This window comes from Phalacrocorax aristotelis, chromosome 9 (genome assembly GCF_949628215.1).
Source record: "Phalacrocorax aristotelis chromosome 9, bGulAri2.1, whole genome shotgun sequence".
Classification (NCBI taxonomy): domain Eukaryota; kingdom Metazoa; phylum Chordata; class Aves; order Suliformes; family Phalacrocoracidae; genus Phalacrocorax; species Phalacrocorax aristotelis.
In genome coordinates, this window is record NC_134284.1 from 28574346 (window position 1) to 28596514 (window position 22169).

Consider the following 22169-nt stretch of genomic DNA (forward strand, 5'->3'; position numbering starts at 1 on the left):
TGCAGTGGCCAGGTGCGATCAGTTCAGAGTTGTTTCTGCTAAAGCTTTTTCTGCAGAAAATACAATTCACCTCCAAAAACTGAAGCTGATATTAACAATGGCAGTCGGATGGTGTTGTTACCTCCCAGCAGGCATCCATCCTACAGGGTATAGGTATTGAAATGGCCCAGAACTTTATTAATCTCAAAAAATACTGCAAGATAGTGAACTCAGTGGAGGTGAGAGGTATTCTGAGTCACTTCTGGATAATTTAAACAAAGCAGGTGTGTGTGTAGGAAGTACGCACTTGCTTCATGCTCAGAAGAAAACCAACACTGTGGTACCTCTGGTTCTTCTTCAGAAGTCACTTTACCTTCCTCAATCATCTCACCTACCCACATCTCATTTTCGGGAGTTAATTTCACCAGCATGGAAATACCCAGGAGCTTGAGACTTGCGAGGAGTGTTGAAATGACACAATGATCTGTGCCCAGCTAACCTGAGAGCTTGTGTTAGTTGGGATTGCTCTGTTTACCTGAAACGGGTGGGGCTTCTACTTATAAAATCTGTGGGGAGGACAGCAGCAGGCATGTATGTGCAGTTAGCTAGCATGCATATTTTGCAGGGTTTTAAGATGATTTAATGAAAGTGGAACACATGGGAGTTCATGCACCTGCTGACTAAAGAAGATTAACCCAAAGTATCCTGAAGCTTTTAAGAATTAGCATATAATGAATCCACTACTACTACACCTTGAAAATACTGCTCTGCTGGTCTCTTTCTAGTGGCTTTTATTCTCCTACAGTGCTGCTAATCCAACTGTGCCCCCACATATAAATGAATACTGCTCTGATGAGTTCTTTTATAATGCTTGGCAAGCATATAAATCTCCCACTGATGGTTTGTATGCTATAAATTACTAAAGCTGCCCCTACAGTTGACCCCATCAAAGCAGGCTGGCTCGTTCTGACACTGACCTTTTCATCCATATTCATAACGTTCTTCACCATTCTCAAGTGAAGGAAGAGCATCGGTGAAGATCAACACAGTGGAATAAGGTTTTAGCTTTGCAGGACAGAAAATGGGTGAATCTCCAATTGATTTAGTAAATTATTTCCTGCAGGCCAGCAAATTATGAACTTTCTCTTTCTGAAAGGCCTTCGTCTCTACATTGGATGTTACTGTAAAAGGGAAATATGATTTTTTTAAAAAAATATATATCTGTTAAATATTTCATCAAAGCTTTTCATCTTGCAGTAAAAATTGTAATGCAATAAAATGCAAGAAACCAAGAAGGTAGTTTCAAGCAGAACTGTCATTTTTATTAAACCTGAATGGCATGATCTAGTGTTGGTCAGCAGAGGAAACACTTGGCTACAGAGACAATAGTAATGATTCCTCATTCATCTGTTGCTCATTCATCTCTTAATAAGTCTCAGGCAAGGAGAACTTTGTGCTGTTCATCAATCAGTGAGCTCCTGTTGAATAACAATTTCAGTTTTCTTTAGTGTCAAATGGTGTTTAAATTCGAACCAGGAGTTTCATCCTTTTCATGAATATCAATCAAATGGCCTCAGTGAACTAAATATCAAGAGGATTTTCCTAGAAAGGCCTGAAATTGATCCAATGGGAGAAGTTCCATAAAGCACCTTCTGGGCAAGCAAACCCTTGGGACATCAGCTGCAGCGAATGTGCTCCCAAAGCAAACCTTGGGCTGGGTCTGAAAACGCACAAGCGCACAAGTGGAATACTAGGACAAAAAGAAGGAAAACAAAAACATAGATGGCTACTGGAGCAAAACTGCTTAAGGAAATCTTGTATCTCTGGTATTCAACCAAATATTCTTGCCTTACTGTTATAATTACAACCACAAAGGAATGGGATAAGGAATTTGCTCACTGTTTGGAGGGCAAAGTACAGCCCTCTGGCCATGCCTGTTGCATTAGATTCTCCAGGCCATGTGAATTCACGTTTTCTGTCTAAGGAGGCTTGCAATGTTTCTCATAAGAAATGCTCACAGACATGAAAATTAATTGAACAAATAAGAGGGAAAAAACTGAAATAGAGATGATGTCAAGCTGCCCGTTGTTCCCATTCTCCCACACAGGAGTCCTCAAAACCCTGCTGCTTCTCTTATGAAACCAATCAACTTCCCCATAGAAGCTATTTCTTTAAAAGTGATATTGAAATAGCTCCGACTTGCCATAAGGTGATTCCTATTTAAGATGCCACAACATACAACCATGTATCATCTGACCTAATCTCATCAGACAGCACAACATCATCATTGCTGAGCTTTCACTAATTAAAAATGCCAAATATGAAATCAGTTAAGCGTATGTTTTTAATTCTTTCAGCAAAGTTTTATACCACACAAGTCCTAGATGAGACATTCTGACAATGTTCACACTACACCAGCTCCATTCTTTTATTGCGTTGATATTTCTTCCTGCCCCCCCTTGAGTTATGAGGGACATAAATTAAAAATAGCTCTTCAATTTAGGCTACATAATAAAAAGAAAATAATTTCTGTGGCATAGCAGGGGAATAAAAAAGGATGACTGGAGAAAGCCATGCTGCACATTCTGAGAAGAAGTGTTAACACGTATAGGGTTTTGTTTTAGTAAATTCCATAGTAGCAAAATTAAATATCATGTTGGTACACAGGAATCTGTTGTGGGTAAAAAAATACAAGGAAAAACTCTGCAGCTGGTAGAAAACAAGGACAACAAACGGAAGCCATTTTGCATAATGCTGCTACACTCCAGCTAAGAATGTGTCTCTATAGCTGGTCAAAAATGGGTTAAAAATACTAGTCTTGTAAAAATCCATCTTGTAGAACCATCCAAATGACAGAGGCCTGTCCCACTCTGCGTGTATCTCTGCAAACATTTATGCAAGTGAATAACCATGCACATGAATGGTCTTATTGTTTTCCAGTTGACTAGGCAGGATCGGAGCCTGCTCCCGGCTGTACGGGAGACGGGAATGTTGGCAACCAGCACAACTGAGACATTGGGCAGAGCAAAAGATAGATGCTTAGACAGAGAGGAGGGGGAGATTGCTTTTGCTCATCCAAACTCAGTTCAGCAATACTGTTACACCTGTCTAACTAAAATTAAGATAAACATCCATACTCTTGACAAATACCTAGTCATTTTAAAATCAATCAATCAACAAGAAACAAACAAACAAAAAAATTAAGGTAAAGATTTTCAAAATGGCACTTAAAAAGAGCATACTTAGAAGGGAGATTGTTTGCTTTCTATAATGATCCAGCTCATGCTGATACCCAGAACCAGTGATGAAAATCTTTGGTCTCAGGCTCTACAGGAAAGGGCTCCAGCCCACACTTCCTGTCGGCAGGCAGTAGCACCGCCAGCTGTATAAAGGACACAGGTTCAGACCTGCAGTGCCCTCTTGCAAAAGTCCACAGATCTTTCCTGCTCGCATTAAAAATCAACAGAGAAATCCTGATCTGAAGTGAGAACGCTGGAGGCATATACCAGGAGCGTACACAGCTCCCTGCAGTGGGGCCCGAAGAACTGGCCTGGCTGCAATTTTGGCTTTCTGGGAAAGAAAGTCATCACCGGGGAGCAGAATTCATCCAAGTGCAGAAGGGGGTAACAAGCCCTGCGTGACCTATTTGTGAACCTCTCCTGATGCATCTCAAAGTAAGTTAGCAAAGAGCAAGGGAAATAATCTTGGGGAATTGTGCCTGATGACTACTGCAGTCCCTTTGATGCAAAGCAGTCAGGAATTCACGAGCTGCACACGTGCCTATGAATATATGTGCAAGCAGCTGTGCACACTGGATTTCAGCCAGCCTGTGAAAGGTTAATCAGGCAGAGTTCACCTGGCAGTCCTGCACATCTTTACTTATAAACTACTCATCATGTGAACATCCAAGCAGTAACCCAAATTATTTCTTTCCCCTAGCTCATGCACAGGGAAAACCGCCCTTCAGGGTGAAGCCCCATGGGATATCTCGATCAGGCTATGACCCATCTGGAACAGAAGCCTCTCCTCTGCAGCAAGATGCAGCACAACGGTTCATGTTTGGGACGTCTGTCAAAAATGTCCCTTACATCAGACCCTGGCAGAAAGAGCTTGATTTAGTTCAGCTCCCGTGGGGGTGGTGGGATCTTTATTTTGAAGCAGGGATCTAAAGTGGTTCTGCTCCAAGCAGTGATAGCAGTGGGTTCAGGGTGTCAGAGAAAAGGTATTTCAGTAAAATAGATGATTTGATTCAACAGCTCTGGAAACAGAAGTCTGGCTTTCCTATAGCCCTGTGACCTGCTGTTATTCCTCTGCCTGGACATTTTTCTCACCTTCAGACTTGCTTACTGGGAATATGAGTGCTTTGGGATGAGTCTGGTCCCTGCTCTGCGTTTGCACAATGTACGGTAAAATGAACCTCCTGCCACTGGGGTCGCGCAGGTTAATGCAGCCGTGAGCATGTCCCCTGTAGTTGAAGGTGACAGTGCTGTAGATGAACAAAGACAGATTTGCATGATAAGCACCTTCTGTTGCAAACTTAATGTGAGCTGCATTGTGCTGCAGCTGCACCCAACTTCTTGAGGTCTTTCCCAGGTCCTCCCTCCTCCCTGCGGGAAGAGGTGGTTCTAAGACACATCTATGGTATCATATTTTCAAAGGCAGTTGTGTGTTTGGTCAGCCTGCAGTGTAAACTAGAGCAGCCTATGGGTTGCAGTGGCTGCCAACGGGGCTTGTTCCAATAGGAAAAAAAAAAAACCTAAAAATGAAAGGACAGCATTGCAACAGCTTCTCTTTCCCACAGAGGCACTCTCTGCCTGGGATTTAGAGACGACAGCACAGCACAGGCTATTCTGCAGTCCCCAGTGATCACACACTGCTTTGGGAGGGGCGAAGAGAAAGAAGGACGGGCTCCACTTAGCAGCTTTTTTAGTCCTTTTAGATCACTGGAATAAAATAAAGAGGCTGTAATGCAGCATTCAGCCAGGCCCCATGTATTGGCCTGAACTGCATCTTCAATCAGGTCAGAAGACATGTGGTGGGAACAGGAACTATTTTTCTTCTCTATAAATAGTGAAGTACTGACTGCTCAGATAAATACACATGTATAAATGAACAGTAAAACTGGGCTTAAAGACAGATTAAAGCAAACACTAACCTTTTTATAGTAACTTAAAACAAAGATTTGCCTAGATGGCAGGCTTGTATAAAGAAGAGAATTATCTGACTTCCTCAGCAGTGTAGAGAGGCTCTACAGATCAGCTCACAGAACAGCCTCTCCGGTACATAGATGTGGTTCAGAAAGAGTGAATAATATTTATAACAACTTAAGCTATAGGTCAGTTAAATCAATAACAAGACATCACTCAATGGCAGGAGAAACTGGTGAAATGGTGAAAGTCCTTTTTTATTTAAAAAGGATTTCTATTACTTTACTGCAGCACTCAATGAAAAAGCCTTTAAAAGGCCCCGGAAGTTGTGGCTGCTCATCCTGCCCTCCCGCCTGGTGTCCGAGGGGCACGGCGTGCTGCAAGGGCGTGGTGCTCAGCTCCGAGCAGAGAGCAGGAGCACTCCAATAAAACACAGATGCTGCAGCCTCAGCCAGCTTTGAAGCCTTTGAAGATAATCACACCTTGAAAACATCCTGGGGCATGATCTATTTGCCAGGGAAGAAGTCAAATGTTGATTAAAGAAGGCATAAATTAAATAATTACAAAGTCCTACTGCTCTTCAGAAAGAGGAAGAAAAAGAAGAAATGCTCTTTTCCTTCATCCTCCCTGGCTCTCCAGCCTTGCAGTGGATGATGCTCCCCACCACTGTTCCTGGGGGGTGGGTCCCGCTGCTCTCTGGCCTGTGGTGGCATTAGCCTGACTGGAAGCTGTAATCCAGAGTGATGCTGCTGTAGGACTGCCCCCTGCGAGTGGGCCTATGGTTTCCATGCCATCAGACGTTATTAAGGCTATGTTCTGAGCCTAAGTTCTAGAAGACAGCACTGAAGACACCTAGAGAAGCTCCTGCAGGTGACTGAGCAGCAATACTCAAAGCCAAATGTACAGCATATAAATGCAAAGACATCTCTTCTGGCTGGAATAGCAGCCTGGGGAAACATCACTATGAACTTGCCATCTTGTAGTCTTTACTAGGCAGCCCGTGCCAGCTGGAGCCAAGGAGCCAGTGCGTAGCCACTGCTATTTGCAGCTCCGCTGACTTCTGCAAGAGCTGAGGGCTCTTCTGAAAAAGCTTTTGCATTGGCAAATAGTTGGATCCATTATCACAATACTCGGTCTTCCTCTCAATGGGGAAAAAAAATGGTTATTGCCCTCCGCAGTTGCTGGTCTTCAGGAATTTTCTAGTTACCTAAAAGAGATGGCATAAAATTGCATGTCCTTTCACAGCACCCATTTTGGGGGCTTATTCCATGCCTGCATCCTTGAGGTTAATTCCGTCCTGTCAATAGTCCTTAGGTAGTGCCCTGCAAGGGGACCTGAGGGGTTCGTGTGGAGATGGATGCCAACCTGCTCCCCGAAGCCCGGCGGAAGGTGAGGAAGAGGAGGCTGGGGCTGGAGCTGGGGCTGGGTGGAAGAGGAGGCTGATGCTGGGGCTGGCTCCGCTGGCTGGCGGAGGCAGCATCTCCCATCCCACAACCTCGGGTTTGCCTGCTGGGCCTCCCAAGGTCGGGGACAGCCGCAGCCGCATCGGAGAGGTGTCGCTGGGCTCCGCTCCCGTCTGGGCCCCCCGGAGAGCCCGCAGCGAGAGGCGCTGGGCCAGGGCACGGGTGGTACCGCACCGAGGAGCCACGACCGGGAGTCCCGTCAGCCTCTGCCGCTCCCGCCGCGGCCCGAGGCCGGGGGTCGGTGCCGGGGGCCCGGGCGGGGGCCGGCGGCTGGAGCCGCCTCCTGACGTCGGGAACCTGCCTCGCACGGGGCGGGGCGGGAGCGGCCGGCGGGGCGGGCGGAGCCGGCTGGCGGGGCGCGGCGCCCGGCCTGCCACCGCGACGAGGGGCGCAGCAGGTAGGGCGGCGGGGGCTCCTGCCGCACCGGCCGGCCGGGGGAACGGGGTGGGGGGGGAGCCGGGCCCCGGCGCACAAAGGGCCGGGCCCGCCCCGCGGCGGCGGAGCCCCACGCCGTACCTGGCCCGCCGCGGCTGCCCGCCCTCCCCTCAGCGGCCAGCGCGGCCCGGCCGGGGCCCTGAGGTAGGCGGCCGGCCCCGGCAGCCCGGCTCAGGGCGGTGCGGGGCGGCCGCGGGGCTCGGCCGGCGGCTCCCGGCTCCCCTCCCCGGGCGCTTTGTCGGCGTTTCCCCGCAGGGCCGGGCGCGGCGCGGCGGGGCCGCCCGCATGTCGTGACACGGGCGCGGAAGCCCGTACCGCCGGCTGCCAGAGAGGTTTTGCGTGGCCGCAGCCGCAGCGGGGGCGGCGGGGCGTGCGGCCCCGTACGCCGCCCAGGCCTGCGCCTTGCCGGGGGGGTCCCCCATCCTCCCGCGGGTGTCACCTGCGCTTCCCCGGGGCCGCCGGGGCGGGGGAGGCCGGCGAGCGCAGCCCGGCCCGGATAAAATCGAGATCTTCTACCCTCGGTGCATTTAGGAATGCGGCTTCGATCTCGGGAGGTGGGTGAGGGGAAGGCGAGCGCCTGCTCTGTGCCACCTTATTTTCCTTCGACCAGGGAGAGGAAAATAGGATATTGCGGGAGAGGGAGGAGGAGAGGCCGCAGGAGCAGGCTGCCTGCAGCCGGGCTGTAGCAGCGACAACAAGCAGGTGTGGCCGGGAGAGCTCCGATAGGTGCTGCACGCCGCTGCTGCCCTGGCAGGTTACAGCTGCCTGCTCTTCTGCCTGTTGCGGGGGAAAGCGGGGCGGTGTACACCAGCCCCCCCGGTGGGAATGGCAGCCTGTGCCTCCTGTCCTGGGGCGGCAGCGTGGTTCAGTTTTTGGACCAGCTCACGCAGTGACGGAGGGAGGAAGGGAGGATTAGTTGTGGGCTTCCAACTTACATCAGTGTGGAAGTGGGATGAGCAATAGGGAGGCTGTTCTCCTCCCAGCACCGGTGTAACTGCTCCTGGGAGTGTACCGTGAAAGGCTGCGGGAGCCAGGTTATGTCACCTTACTGTTGTGCTGGTCCAGATCTTTGATCATGGGGGAAGCTCGAGCTGTGATTCGTGCACAGATGAGGAAATGTTCTGGAAAAGATGTCTTCCCTGCCAGCCCTCCCCCCCCCCCCCCCCCCCCGTTTAATAATTTCATTGATTGGATTCAGCTGCATGCTTCATTTTTTAAACAATCCTCTCTTCAGACCCTTAGTCTTACTTTGCTGTAGGAATACTTCCAGGGCTGCAGATCTCCTACACATGGCAAATGGGCAGCAGATCCTGGCACACAGTTTGCAACTGCTTGTTGCCACGAGACGTTTAAGACATGAACACCAAGTGCAAGAGGCAGCGCAGGGTCCCATGTTACAGGGAAATTTGGGAACTGCAGCTATGTGCTGGTGTACTTCCACACTTCATTAATTGCTCACTATGTATTGTGTTTTTTTGGTGTTTAGGATGTATAAAGATTAAGTGCCAAGTGCCAAAATGAGCGTGACTTCGTGGTTCTTGGTGAGCAGCACTGGCATTCGCCATCGACTCCCTCGGGAGATGATATTTGTTGGCAGAGATGACTGTGAACTGATGCTCCAGGTAACATGGCTTGCCCTTTTTTTGTTATTTCTTCTGAAGATGCAGTAAATGGGAATGTAACGCTGCGGATATGTAGGGATGTTGTGTGGATGTTGTGTGCTTTCTTCAAATGACATCTTTGAAAAGGAACTTCCTTTTTTATGTTGAGTCTGCGGTTCCCATGAAGACTTTGTATGTTTGTTAAAGTGCAAGTGAGGTTTCTTTCAAATTGCCATGTCATGGATAGGAGCTGTAGTGGTGGGAGATTAATCAAGTAGATTAACCATCTCAGTGCTACTAGAAGTAGTAAGCGAAGACTTACCATTCTGTCTTGATCTGTGATTATGTGGCTGTTTCTTGTAGCTTTTAATACATTCACTGTTTGCTAGTATGTGTGGCTTAAATGGGGGCAGGGTGGGTTGTTTGCCTATTTTTCCCTTTGATTAAATTGTCAGTGTTTGTATGTCTCAGGTTTTTTTTTTGTCATGGTAGGAAATACTGATGTTTAGTGGAGAAACTCCAGCTGTTTGGTGGAGCGAGTAAGGTGGTGACCTCGTCCCAAAGTAATTGTGTTCCTTGGGCAAACTTGCAGCTTCTATTAGTGTTTCCTATACCAGTGTGTCTCTCTGCTGGACCTAATCCAACGTGTCTGAAGAGTTGACTGTGGTCTGATGTTTGACAGCATAATGTAATGGACGTCACTCCAAACAAATGGAGCTGGAATCTTGCAAAGAGCTTCTGACAGGAGCAGTTTAGCTCAGGAATTTGTAGAAGCTCAGAATTAGTGTTTCTGCTAGACCCATGCCATGAGTACTTAAATGCAAAAAAATGTTTGATTGCACCTGCCCATCCTCCTTTTGCCCGTTTACAAAGGTGGCAAATGTGCCTGCTGGTGGCAAAATTAGGAAGGTGCACAACAAGGACTCCCTCCCCTGTAGTTATGTCCTAAATGCTTTGCTGATGTTCTACCAGGCAAGCTGTGTTTGTAGTTACTGCAGGGATTTTGTACTCTGTGTTAGTGGGAGGTCTGTTTAGGGGGGGTAGACGTTCTTGTACGAGGTGTACTTGGAAGGCAAGGTGGTGTCTAGCTGTAATAAAATGTTAGTGTGCACAAAAGGAGGGCTTGCAGTGTTTCTACTGCTCTGCTAGCTGGCAGTGAATGCCATGCCTGTGCTGCAGTGGTGGAGTCTGAAGCATACTCCTGTTCGACTGCCGATCGTCTGTTTGGGTTTTCCTATGAATCACCTGTGAACTTCCTATGAATTATTTCATGTTTATACCTGTCTCACTGGTGAGGCATATAGAGGTGAGACATTAAAAATGTGCTCTCTCGTGACTTGAAGAGTGAAAACGTACACAGTGGCCTTGGTTTCTTAAAGCAGCCTGAGTTTTAGGGTGTCCATCTTAATACCTTTTGAAGGTACTCAGGTTTTTTTTTTCATTGTCAGGGCTCAGCACGCTGAGAATCATGTCTCAGGTTGTGCAGCCTAAAATAAAAGTACCCAAATATCAGTCATGCTTAAAATACATTGCTTGTTTCTCTGGTTATTTATGGGGTTAACTGGACAATCTGGATTGTGAGCTGCTCTGTACCACATGGAGTATTTCATGCTTCTTTGCAACTCTAAGCTGGTTTGTCAGTGGTGCGTGTGGACTAGCAATCTTGTGACACTCTACATTTGCCATGCTCTTTTCTACAAGGTAAATGAATTGGGATCACCGGAGGAGCCAGCAGTTTCTGTGAGAACAAAGTGGTCGTATGTGGGGGCTCAGAGGTAGTGGCAGCGGTATTAAAGGAGGTTTTTGTTATTTCTCCAGAATGAAGGCTCTGGATTGTTTGTAAAAGCCAGCTGCTTATATTGATGGGCTGAGTTACGTGGGACCCTTTCTAAACACATTAGTTTACTATCTCCAGTAATGAAGCTTTTTCTAGGATCACCTGTAAGGTCTTATTTTGAAAAGAACAGCATGTTATTTTGCTAGCTATTTGCTTATGAAGGTGCTTTCCAGAGCTATCCTGGGCTCCAGATGAGATGATTGTAGTAAGACTCAATGTGGAAGAGAGACTGTGAACAGAGACTTGATATTCAAGCAAAGTTGTGTGTGAGCAGGTGGAGGATGAGATCTAAAAATAGACTTTTTTCCTACAGTGACTGTCCATGTCACAAAATTGTTGTGCAGACTGGCACAATGATTTGTCTTGGGGAAAGCTTAAGAAGCAGGGCAGTTACCAGAGCAGATGGATAGAGCTGTTGTGACAGTGCTCACACCTGTAGTACTTCTGCGGTACTGACCCCAAAACAGCATATTCACTGCACAGTTGTTTTGCTTATCTATTTCAAGATATTGGCTTTTAATCTCTTAAAGTGCACAACTGTGAGCAGGCTGGCAGTGTCTGGGGAATGAACTGGATGACCTGGTTGGTGTTTTTTCGTCTCTAAGACTGTTACTGCTTGGTGGTTTCATCGTGATACAGATTGTGGTTCCCTGTTGAGACCTGATTAGACAGTGTGCAAACACAGGACACAGAGATGACCCTGGTCCTGGAGACCCTGCAATCTTGCCTTTCTCATTCTGCTGTTTAAGGAGTGTCTTGTCTTTTAATGCTTTCTTGGAACATGTTGTCTCAAGGTATCAGGTGCCTAAACAGCAAAAAATTATGGTTGTCATCAAACAATCAAGCTTTAGTTTCACCTGATTTACTTTTTCATACAGGTACTAGATTTGCTTTCTGGTTAACAAAGAGGCGAAGAAAGCCAGCGTCTTTAAGCTTAAAATTAAGTAGGTTTGATAGTGGGGAATAACATAATCTGTCTTGAAATCTTCTATACTTACTAAGAGGATTAGAAATATTTTAAATGTTTTTGCAGCACTGTAAAGCTTCTAGTACAAGTAAATGTGAGATTTACATTGGGTTTGAATGTTAATGCATGGGCAAAAATGCCATGTAGCTGTAGCTTGCCATGCACAGGGTTGTTACGCAGAGTCAAAGGCTCAGTTCTACCCTTTTTCTGAAGAACAGTGCTTGATTTCTTCAACACTCTCACTGCCTCCCTTCAGGTAACAGTCAAGAAACAGCAGGAATGTGAAAATCTAGACCTTGACTAACTTCCACTAGCATGGTTTTTCCTGTGAAGCTTGGTGGTAGAAGTAATTCTCGGAGAAGGTTTACTTTTGTTAAAAAAAACAAAACAAAACAAACAAACAAAAAAAATCCCAAAAACACAAAACAAGCAACCAACCCAAAAATAAGAGGGGTTTTGGACCATCTTGAACAAATTATTCCCCCCCCCCCTCAAGTATAGTTGCCATTTTTATCAGCTTAGATCATTTGCTTAGTGTGATTGGCATTTACTCAGGGGGCAAACATTTTGCAAACTCAAAATTTCAAAATTTTCACATAACCATTAAAAACCTTCCCCTCTGCCCCTAAACAAAGCCTCTTTTGCATTTTTGCTAAATGTAAATATTTAACAGTAGGGAAAGCAGGGTCATGATTTCCCTGTTTTTGTTTGAGGGAGATGTTTATTAGAAAATTTGGGAAAGCAAAATGTTTAACCAGTGTTCCCTTCAGTATTTCCCTCTCTCTACAGCAGTGGTTTGGGCATGCTATTGTCCTACACCAGGTGAGGTTGTACATCTGAGTGTGAGTTATGGCAGAAGTAGGTGCAGATAGCATGACGCTTTCTGCTTTTTGCCTTTGTCCTGTGTGCCTTTTAAGACAGCTTGACGCTTCCTATCAGGAGACACTGTTTTCCATTGCTTATAACTTTGCTAAACTTCGTAACTGTTTGGGATGAGAGTTTATTTTCCAGGCATCTGGTTTAGGCAGTGTGTTCTGGACGCAGTCAGCTCACTTCTTCCGTCTTCGTTGTGAGCAACTCAGAAAAATGCCATTTTCTTCATGTAAACTATTTCAAAGTATGTTTAACCTGTTCTTTGAAGTCCTGGCGTAGAGCTGGGGGTGATGCTTATCAAAGCAGGGATTTGCTTGATACTATTGCCTTAAATCGTGTTTCATCTGGGAGTGAGGTTGGTGGGGGGAAGATTGGAGAACAGAACTGCCCCAGGTTGGGCAAAGGGGAACTAAGTGCAGGGATACATCTAAACCCCAGTCTTGTGTAAGAGCAACTGCGCTAGATTAGATCAAGGTGCATCTAGCCTGGTATCCTGACTCAGACAGTGGTCAAAGCAGTTGTCGAGGAAAGTGTGCGGACAAGCCAAGAGTATAATGATACTTCCAGAGTACTTGCTCCACCTCTTGACCTGCGTTTCAGAAAGCCAGGGGCTAGACCTGGGCATTTAGTCATTGGTTTTCTACTCTATAAAGCCTCACCAGGATATTAAGATTTGTCTGAACAGGGAGGCACAACAAAGAGTCTGTCATGTGTGCAGAGTTAGAGGAGGAGCAGCCGGACTTGGAAAAGTGGAGGGTGGTGCACATAGAGCAGAAGCTGTTCAGTGTGGAGAAAGTGGGCATTACAAGATGTGACTGCTGAGCAGCATCTCCCTTAGGCCTGAGGTGGGCTCAGGGCTTGCTTTTATTCTGATGTCAGCAGATAGCTGTGAAAGCTACTAGCCAAGCACCTGTCACTGGCCCATATGGGACATCACATGCTGCTTATGGTATCAATTAGTCAGTTCAAGTGTTAGGGGCTTGTGAGCTGAACGTACAAGTTAATTCTGCTGGTGAATTGGATAAATGGTTACTTGGTACAGTTTGAATAGGCATTTCTCTCTTTTTAGCTTGCTTTGGTAAAAAGGTAGGGAATTACAAGTGTTATAGGTGCTGAAGGAACATTCTTATGGCCGCTAAGTCGAGTGTTTGTAACTGCAGAGCAATGACAACATACGAGTGTGAAGATTGCCTGTGTAATCCTCCTTCTGCCCCTGTGTACATAGGCATGAAGATACAATCTGTTATTGTGTCATTACTGGATATTTTTTCCCCGCAGGATCTGTTCCCTGTTCGGTATGCAGGGTGCACAGCACATGCCACAAATAATACAGTGCGATGGTGAACTCTGTGTGTATGTGACATCTGGTCAAATTAGGGTTTTGTTGACCTGACATATCCTACCTTCCCCAGGCCGTACTTGATAATACGATGTCTCTCCTATGTAGTTTAGTAAGTGTATACATAAACAAGTGCGTATAGGCGTGGTGTAGTTTGTCTACAGCATTATGCTGTGAGGAAGCAGATGGTGTGAACTTGGTAGATTATCTTTTTCCTGGTACTTCTAGGTGAATTTGCTGCGGTGCGGAAGTCATATCCCTCCTTCACTCAGGTTATATTGGGAGCTCCCAGTAGAAGCCATGGAGAATCTCTGCTGCCTTTTGTATCCACATCTCCTTCTCCATGGAAGCGTGGGGCTGGAGTGGGAAGCTGTAGTCAGGACAAGGTAGTGCCCTGCTTGTGCTGTTTTGCTGCAGTTATCCACAGGGTGTAAACTAGCACCTAAGTTAGTCCCTGGGCGTTGGTAATTGCAGTGATCCCGAGACAGTCATTCATTAGGTGTCACAAGGGAAGTAGGTGTCTTACAGGCAGAAGGGAAAGGATCTAGCCTTGGGAAGGCTCTGTTTTTTGACAGGTAGTGTTTCCGGGTGCCCGGGCAGCAGCTGTGGGAGGAGGGATGCACATCCCGTATTTACAGGCCTAGAGTTGTTTTTTTGGCTCTTACCTCTCCCATTGTTTTCTGTTAATGTGCAGTTGATGGGAGGATTAAGATGTCTTATGAAATGTGGGTTGAGGAGGATGGAGGCACGGCAGCAGTGGCAAACCTGGGAGCAAGGAAGCTGGGGGCAGGGTAGGGAGAGAGGTGGTGGTGGTGGCACTGCAGGCAGGTGGTTATTAGGGGTGAGAGGGCTGCATGCACCTGGCAAGGTGCTGGAAGCCTTGCCTGTGGAGGGAGGGTTTATCCCTCTCTGGAATGGGCAAGGAAAAAGGGGGACCCGTTCCATGTCTGAGATCCTTATCCAGGCACTAGCAGACAGCTCAGCTGCGCTATAGAAATTCAGGCTTCTGCCCCACCTAAGACGATGATTTTCCACGCCTCCTAGGTGGCCATATAGAGCGAAGGGAAAGCCAGTGCAGTGGGCAGCCTGTTCCCTGCCTGCAGTCAGGATCTGACCCTGGGTCACTTGAACCAGATCTCCACTTTGGGAAAGGGGAACCAGCAAGCAAACATCCATTCTACCCCAAAATAACGGGTTAAGTAGTGGGAACTATGCCAGCCTCCAAATCCCTCTGCCAAGCTGTGGGGATTACAGTTTCATTTTCCTGGGGGATTTCTCTCCTTTGTTCAGTGCCTTATTTTTTGCATGAATAGTCAGACCCTGGTCCTGCCACAGATCCACTAGAAAACCCATGGTCTTGAATGCAGCAAAGCTCAGGGCAGGAGTCTCTGCAGCTTGGGAGCTGTAATGTGAGTCTAGCTTCAAGATGAGGTGGCTACACCTGCTGAAGAGACACTTGTCTGCTTAGGCAGAGTCATTTAGAAACTGGCAGCACATGCCCCTGGGAGCGATCAGGCTGCCTCTGTGGGGGTGGCTCACTTGCAGCCCGCCTGGGGCAGATGGAGCAGTCACTAATATTCTGGAACAGTACTGAAGTGGCCGATATACATAACACTGTGAAATTCATCGTGGTTAGAGAGGGAGACTCCGTGTTCATACCTTTCATTAAATGTAATCTGGCGTTTTACTTTTGAGGAGCAAAACCATAGTTCAGGCCAGGATGCAAGGGATTTTTTTTTTGTTGTGTTGGTTGTTTTGTTTGGGTTTTTTTTTTTAGGTTGACTTTGCCTGTCTCACTTCTAAAGTGGGACACTAGAAGAGGTTTGTATTTCCTTACAGGGACACTTGTGCAGAGCACAGTACTACAGTACTGGCAGAAATGTAACCTGTTCACTATGGAAAGTATTTGAGTAAATGTTTATTGTGTGCTGCCACCAGAATGCTGCGGTTATCTTGTGCCAGACGTGCACAACAGACTGCAGCGAGGAATAGGGAAACTGTTCTCGTTTGTTTATTTTATCTCCAATACCACGGTGCCTCACAGCACTGGCAGGGCTGAGGTCCAAAACTCAGCCCCAAGCAGTAGGTTTTTGCCCATGGTAATTCTCCTGAGGAAAAAGCAGCATCTGTATCTGCGTAGACAGCTGAGCTGCGTCTGCTCCCTGGCCCTGTGGGGAAAGGCAGGCTGTCTGGCTGTATTTCTCCACCTGCCTTCCCAAGCAGGCCTTGTTTCCTTGTGGGTTTTGCTTGGTGTCTCTGCAGCTTGTGGTTTTATCCTGAGTGCCCTGTTCTACGTATCAGACCCTTCACCGAACACAAAGCTGAAGGGTGTCTGCAGCACACGTAGCCAGCGTGAAGTGGGCCTCTGTGGAGACTCCTGTGTGCTTCTGAAGCTGCAATTTGCTGCTCTCATGCTAAGCAGGGGCTTTTGCTGATTTGATGCGTGCAGTTTTGAGAATTGCAAATGAGCTGCCTGGTTGCATGTTTGATTGGAGACTGATGATCCAAGGCGTTGGTACTGGTATGGGACTGGCAGACTCAGAGGTGCCACTCCTAACTGTGATTTGGACTATCTGTTTAATATGATCTTGGCAGAAAGAAAAGCTATAAAATACCTCTGAAGACAGAGGTATGCCACATGTACATTTTGTCTGCTAGGTATTTAAAACATGATGCATTGTAGATAGTACAATGGAGAAGAAGGACAGCCTTATATTAGGAAGTGATTTGAATGTCTGGAAATGCAAGCCCTGGATGAATGGCATGTAGTAACAAATCAGTGTCCGTGTTTTCCCTTCAGAGAAGTGTAAGTGGTGTTAATCAGAAAAGCACACATTGTGTTTCCCTGAGAGTTGTTTTCATTTGATAACAGGTCCAGTGTTGGGACATGGTGAGAACTTTGTGTTCTTCACTCATTCCCAGCTTCTCAGAGTGTAGCCTTGTTTCTTGCCTCCAGATCACTAGTGCTTAGGAGGACAGCTCCCTTCCCTACCTTCTTTTCCCCTTCCCTACCTTCTTTTCCCCTTCCCTACCTTCTTTTCCCCTTCCCTACCTTCTTTTCCCCTTCCCTACCTTCTTTTCCCCTTCCCTACCTTCTTTTCCCCTTCCCTACCTTCTTTTCCCCTTCCCTACCTTCTTTTCCCCTTCCCTACCTTCTTTTCCCCTTCCCTACCTTCTTTTCCCCTTCCCTACCTTCTTTTCCCCTTCCCTACCTTCTTTTCCCCTTCCCTACCTTCTTTTCCCCTTCCCTACCTCATCTGAGGTGTTCCAGCTCTGGTTTTGTTCGGATCCAAGCAGAATCTCAGTGATCCTTACTATAGCTCAGAGTGCTGCAAGTGGTTTTCTGGTGAAACAGATTAACTGCTACGGTGCAGTGGTTATTTTCTGCTTTTGACACCTGGATATTTGCACTCCACGTTTTTTTAACACTATTAGAAATTCTTTGTATTTTTTTCCTGCTTGGACCCCTGTGTCCATCTGTGTGTGTCTGTGTGTGTCTGTGTGTGTGTGTGTGTGTGTGTCTGTGTGTGTGTGTGTGTGTGTGTCTGTGTGTGTGTGTGTGTGTGTCTGTGTGTGTGTGTGTGTCTGTGTGTGTCCCCGACAGATGGATGAGTCTTGCCTTTTGTTGTGGAGGTTCTGACCGATAATAAGCAAGGCTCAGTATTTGGTGCAAGTGTACGTTTAGGCTAGGGCGTTCTCTTATATTTGTAATTCTGTCAACTTGCAGCTTTTCAATTTATAGATGCCTAAAATCTTTCCTTTGGAGTTGCAGACCATTAGCTCTGCACCCATGGGCTGCTCTGTAACATGTTGACTCAGGCTCCTTAAATCACTTTCTGTGATTCAGTGGGTCATGCATTAGAAAGCACTGGCCTGCTGGGCTGAAGTGACTTCTACAGGACTGTTCTCAGCCTCTTGGCTGTTACCGGTCTGGAAACCGGTTAATCTTTTCTTTGGAAGCAGGATTGAGGCAGTGTGCTCTGCTCTGAGAACAAAAGCACCGTCAGCCGCTGGGTTGATGCTGTCACTGTGCAGAAGAGCAGTTTATATTAAATGTGACTGATGTTGAAATAAACCACACCTCGGCTCTCAAGTAAGAGCGACCTTCGGCAAGTCTGCATCAAAATAAATAAGGTGTGAATTTTAGTTATTTTAAGTTGAGTTTCCTTGGAGACAGGCCCTTAGGAACTCCTGCTGCCAGTTCCTTTGAGGTTTGCAGGTTTAACATAAGCAAAACTAAGAAAATTCCTCTCTTCTCCTCAAAAGCATGAAATTTCACAGGAGTGTGATCTGTGTAACAGTTTGCTGTATTCCTGGTGTGCTCTTTAATGAGATGCTGAGAGGTCGTACCAAGACTGTGGGTCAGAGTTTGCATCTCCTTTTGCAAAGGGCTGTCTTGAACACAGCTGAAACTTCTTTGGAAGATGGGAATCTGTTTCTTTGGTGGCCTCTTCCTTCTTTTATGTAGGGGAGTATTGTGCTGCTGGGAACAAGTCTCTGCTCCCTTATGATGACCTGGTGGTCTGGTTTGGGACCCCTGAGTGGCTGTAGTCAGCTGTTGTGAAATACAGCAGCCCAAAGGCTGTGCTGACTTGCATCAGGGTCATATCCAGGGCAAACTGAATTTTTGGGAGACAGCTGGTTCCCAGAAATAAACCTTTTTTTAAATGACCTGTGACTTGGTCCAGATAAAATCTACCCTATTTTTTTTTTGTCTGGATTAGTTTTTTGGGATGGAAGCCTTTCTGCTCTTGGAAGGGGGCTAGAGGTATTGTTCTGCCTTTAAATTCTGTTAATCTTTAAATGAGTGTCTGTGACATGCTGTAAAAAGCTAAAGCAAACACTGCTGCACCAGTTAATCAATGTTCCCTCACATCCCGTTGGGAATAGTGACGTCGACAATTTTGGGTAGCAGAGGGGCTGGGGAAGACCTTGCATCTGTGTTGTGCAGGCAGGACCCCTGTGCGCTGTTGTCTTTGAGTCCAGCAGGATGAAACGTAGTTACATAAATGCCCACAGATGGGGAAAGGGGATTCCTACCCATGCTGTGAGTGGGGACAGTTTTCCCCCTCTGCTTTGTGGGTAAGGTGCGGTGAGCCCTTTGGAAGCCCCAGCCCAGGCACAGTGCCCACACAGCCTGATTGTTGTGGGGATGGACCCTGGGCAGGCAGGGCAGCGGAAGAAGACCCTCTTGCATCCTCCCAAAGGGTGTGAGGGACTGTGTGTCAGGTTAAGTATGACCCCAGCTTGTGTAGCATCAGCTCCTGCGGTACGCGAGGCTGTTGCTGCAGACGTTCCCGTCCTCAGGCCCACATGCTGAGGTGCAGATCCTGGGCAGCATCCCTCAACCATCCTTACCTGGACCATCCTTACCTTACACTGCACATATCTGCCATAGCCGCTTAGGTGATTGCAAGTTGGACTGAGGGGAATCTAATGTGAAGAGTAACAGAGACAAGCAGCAGCTTTCGTACTGCAAATGCTTAAGATCTGCCCTACCTTGAGGTTGGGGTCAGACAGCAAGTGTGCAGGTTGCATGGGGGCGAGAGGTTTGCATGTGCCCCTCCTGGGAGCGTGTTGCTGTGCGTAGCTTCCCGCATTTGGGGCTTGGTGTAGCGGGAGATACGAGTGGGGTGTCCCTGACCATGTTGTCTCTGCGAGTCCCACTAGTTGTTTTATCTTTGGGGAGAAATTGCTCTCTGAGCGGCACCAGTTGGGCAGCAAAGCATCAAGTGCAGTGCTGCCTTGTTTTTCAGCAGGGGCTCATGTGAGCTGACACCTTGAGTCGAATTCAGTACTGTGTGGATAACTGTATTAGTGAGACTGGGGGAGTCTTGGAGTCATATCCCCCTCCCCCCACTGCCTCTGCTTGCGGTGGCATGTTGTGAATGATGTGAGGGAAGGACATTGCAAGGTGGAGCGCAGTCTTCTGGCCAAGTATGTGCTTGCTTCGTATTGGTACGTCAGGGTTATTCTGGAGGACAGGTCTCCTGGGCTGTGACTTATGCTGTGCAGGGGGAGGTGCCATTTATCAGCTGTTTGGGATGTTACCAATGTGCTTGACATTGGCAGGGGCAGAAGAAATTCCTGCAAAAGTTTGTACAGAAACAGTCTCTGTGTTTTCACCAAGGAATTCTCCTGAAACAGTCGTTGCCTCTGCATACTTGCAAGGAAGAGATAATGGCTTGCTGAGAGCAGTGCTGTGGAAACGAGAGTGTTTATACCTGGGAAAAGGGAAGGACTTTTTCACCAAGAACTTTTTGGTCGATGCCCAGGAAGAGGAGGATTAGCTGACTTAGAGCCTGGCTCATTTCCCTGTTCTGGTCATACCGCCTCCCCTCCCCTGGCCTGAGATACCTGGGAGGTCTCAGTGTCGCGTGTGCATGCTGATGGAGTGACTGGTTCCAGTGACCAGTTGAGGTCAACTGCAGCAAGAATTCAAGTTACGAGAGGCAGCAGGTCTAAATAAAGACAGTGTGGTGTCTTTATAGCTGTAACGTACTGTATTTGAAAATTATTCAGAGATTTTGTTATAATACTTCTTCCTCAGAAGTCTGATGCTGTTCCTGCTGAAGTGTCATGCTGTTTTGAAGATAAGGTGCTTCTGCTTTGTGGTAAAGCCAGCGGCACCAAATCACTGGCTGGTTCAGTGTTCTCAAACCTAGCTTTAAATTTGTATTTTCCTAGAGTTGCTTTCTTTCTCATCCCAAGTTCACTAACCTTCCTCCAACTTGGAAAATATCCTAGAATTTAAATCAACTCCAGGACATAATCCTGGGAACAGTATACATTATTGTGAAAAAGTTTAGTTTGTAACTTAAGAAAATTATTTTTTTCTCTTTGAAAAATAGGAAGAAATCACCCCAAATAGGAGTGTCCCTAGTGATGAGGTCACTGGCTTCAGCTGGTGAAAAATAGAGCTCTTCCAGCTTATACTGGATGAGATCCTGCCCCCAGGCTTTCAGTTTGACTGGTTTTGTTTTCAGTGTGTATTGATATAATTTATTGAAATTATGGCATAGTCTTGACAACCTTCGGTGATTTCCATTCCCATCCCCCTTGTGCAAATAGTGTATTGTCTTCAGTGAACTATTTAAACAAAGATGTAAGCATTTACTGTTGATCCTTTGGTTATTTATATTAGTAAATAGCATTTAATCCTTCCTGCTTTTCTCCTCTCTCTCCCTTCCCCATATCAAGTTAATGTCTCAATGTTGCTTTGATTAACAGTGTTTCTTATGCCTGACCGGTCTCACATTCATTGTCCTTTCATTACCAGTCCCGCAGTGTCGATAAGCAGCATGCTGTAATCAACTATGACAAGGAGAAAGATGAGCACTGGGTGAAGGATCTTGGGAGCTTAAATGGCGTAAGTAGCAAACCTCCTGGCTGATGGAGGCAAATATGTGGTGTGCTGAGTCTGCAAGCGCTTGTGTGCTTACTTAATTCTACTGTTAGACCCTTTTGGGTCACTGCAACTGTTGGCATGAGTTAAGCTAAACATATGTAATTATTTGTAAGGCCTGAGATGGAGGTCATGTAGCATCTCATCTTAGAAGAGGAAAGCTTTGGTGAATATTGTATTTCTTTTTCCCTTTCTTCCTGTGTCCTTGTGGAATGTTTCAGGGCTCACAAAATCATAGAGCCTCTTGCAAAAGAGGAGGAGATAAATTCAGCCTTATTTTGGGGATGTTAACACTAAACTGGTGAAGATTCTGGAGCAACTGTTCAGCATGAGCAGGGTGACCTTCTGGCAATTCAGTTGTCAGTGTAAGGAGTGATTTATGGGATGATGAGACATTTAATTTCTTTGGGGAGAAAATATTTAAAACCACCTCTTTTTTTCTTACATAACAAAAATTGCTCTTTTGCCTGCCTTGAACCTGGTTTGTTTGAAGACCAAGGGATAATACAAGCCTGGAACAGGGAGCTGAGCCTGCCTGAATCTTAACCCTTGCTCTGGTCCTGATTCATGCTGCGGTGCTAGGCAGCTCAGTGAGAGCTTTGTCTGCCAACCTAAATTCTGTGATTTTTAAATATGCCATCGTACTTTAAGCTGTCGTAATGTCATGACATGCCTCTTTTTTGGCTGTTTGTTCATACCAGTGGAGCTATTCCTCTGCTGGAGCAGGTCTAAGCTAGATTCACATAATTGTCTTCCCAGTAGGGGTTTTACTGCAGTCATTGTTTTGGGCTTAGAAACAGAAGCCCTCCACCAGCACAGCCACAAAACCACAAGACAAACTCAGAAACTTGTAAAAACACAGTGGCTAAAGCAGACCTTAAGTGTTCTGCCTCTTCAGGCATCTGAAAACAGCAAGAACCGAGAGTTAATCCTTCTCAGCCTGATAGCTGAAGGCACAGAGCCCTGCTGGAATGGGAATATTTTCAGTAACTGGTCTGGGCTCCCTTTTGAATGAGCTGGATCCCTCGTTCGAAACCTGTGGTATTTAACTCATGGTGGCAAAATAGCAGCTGAAGATTCTGCTTGCAAGAGAAGGAAGGCTTGTACTGCTAATTCTCTAATA

The 22169-nt window shown here is 46.7% G+C and overlaps 1 protein-coding gene across 5 annotated transcripts in view; it reads left to right on the plus strand.

The window, feature by feature from the left end:
* Nucleotides 1–6905: 6905 nt before the first annotated feature.
* The window catches only part of CEP170B (centrosomal protein 170B), a 60555-nt gene continuing 45291 nt past the window's right edge, over nt 6906–22169 (plus strand). For all 5 annotated transcript variants that reach the window (XM_075104076.1, XM_075104077.1, XM_075104079.1 and 2 more), the window contains exons 1-3: nt 6906–6986; nt 8511–8646; nt 20921–21010. In XM_075104076.1, the coding sequence (XP_074960177.1) occupies nt 8542–8646; nt 20921–21010 (195 nt within the window). In that variant the 5' untranslated portion in view covers nt 6906–6986; nt 8511–8541. The remainder of the gene's footprint in view (nt 6987–8510; nt 8647–20920; nt 21011–22169) is intronic.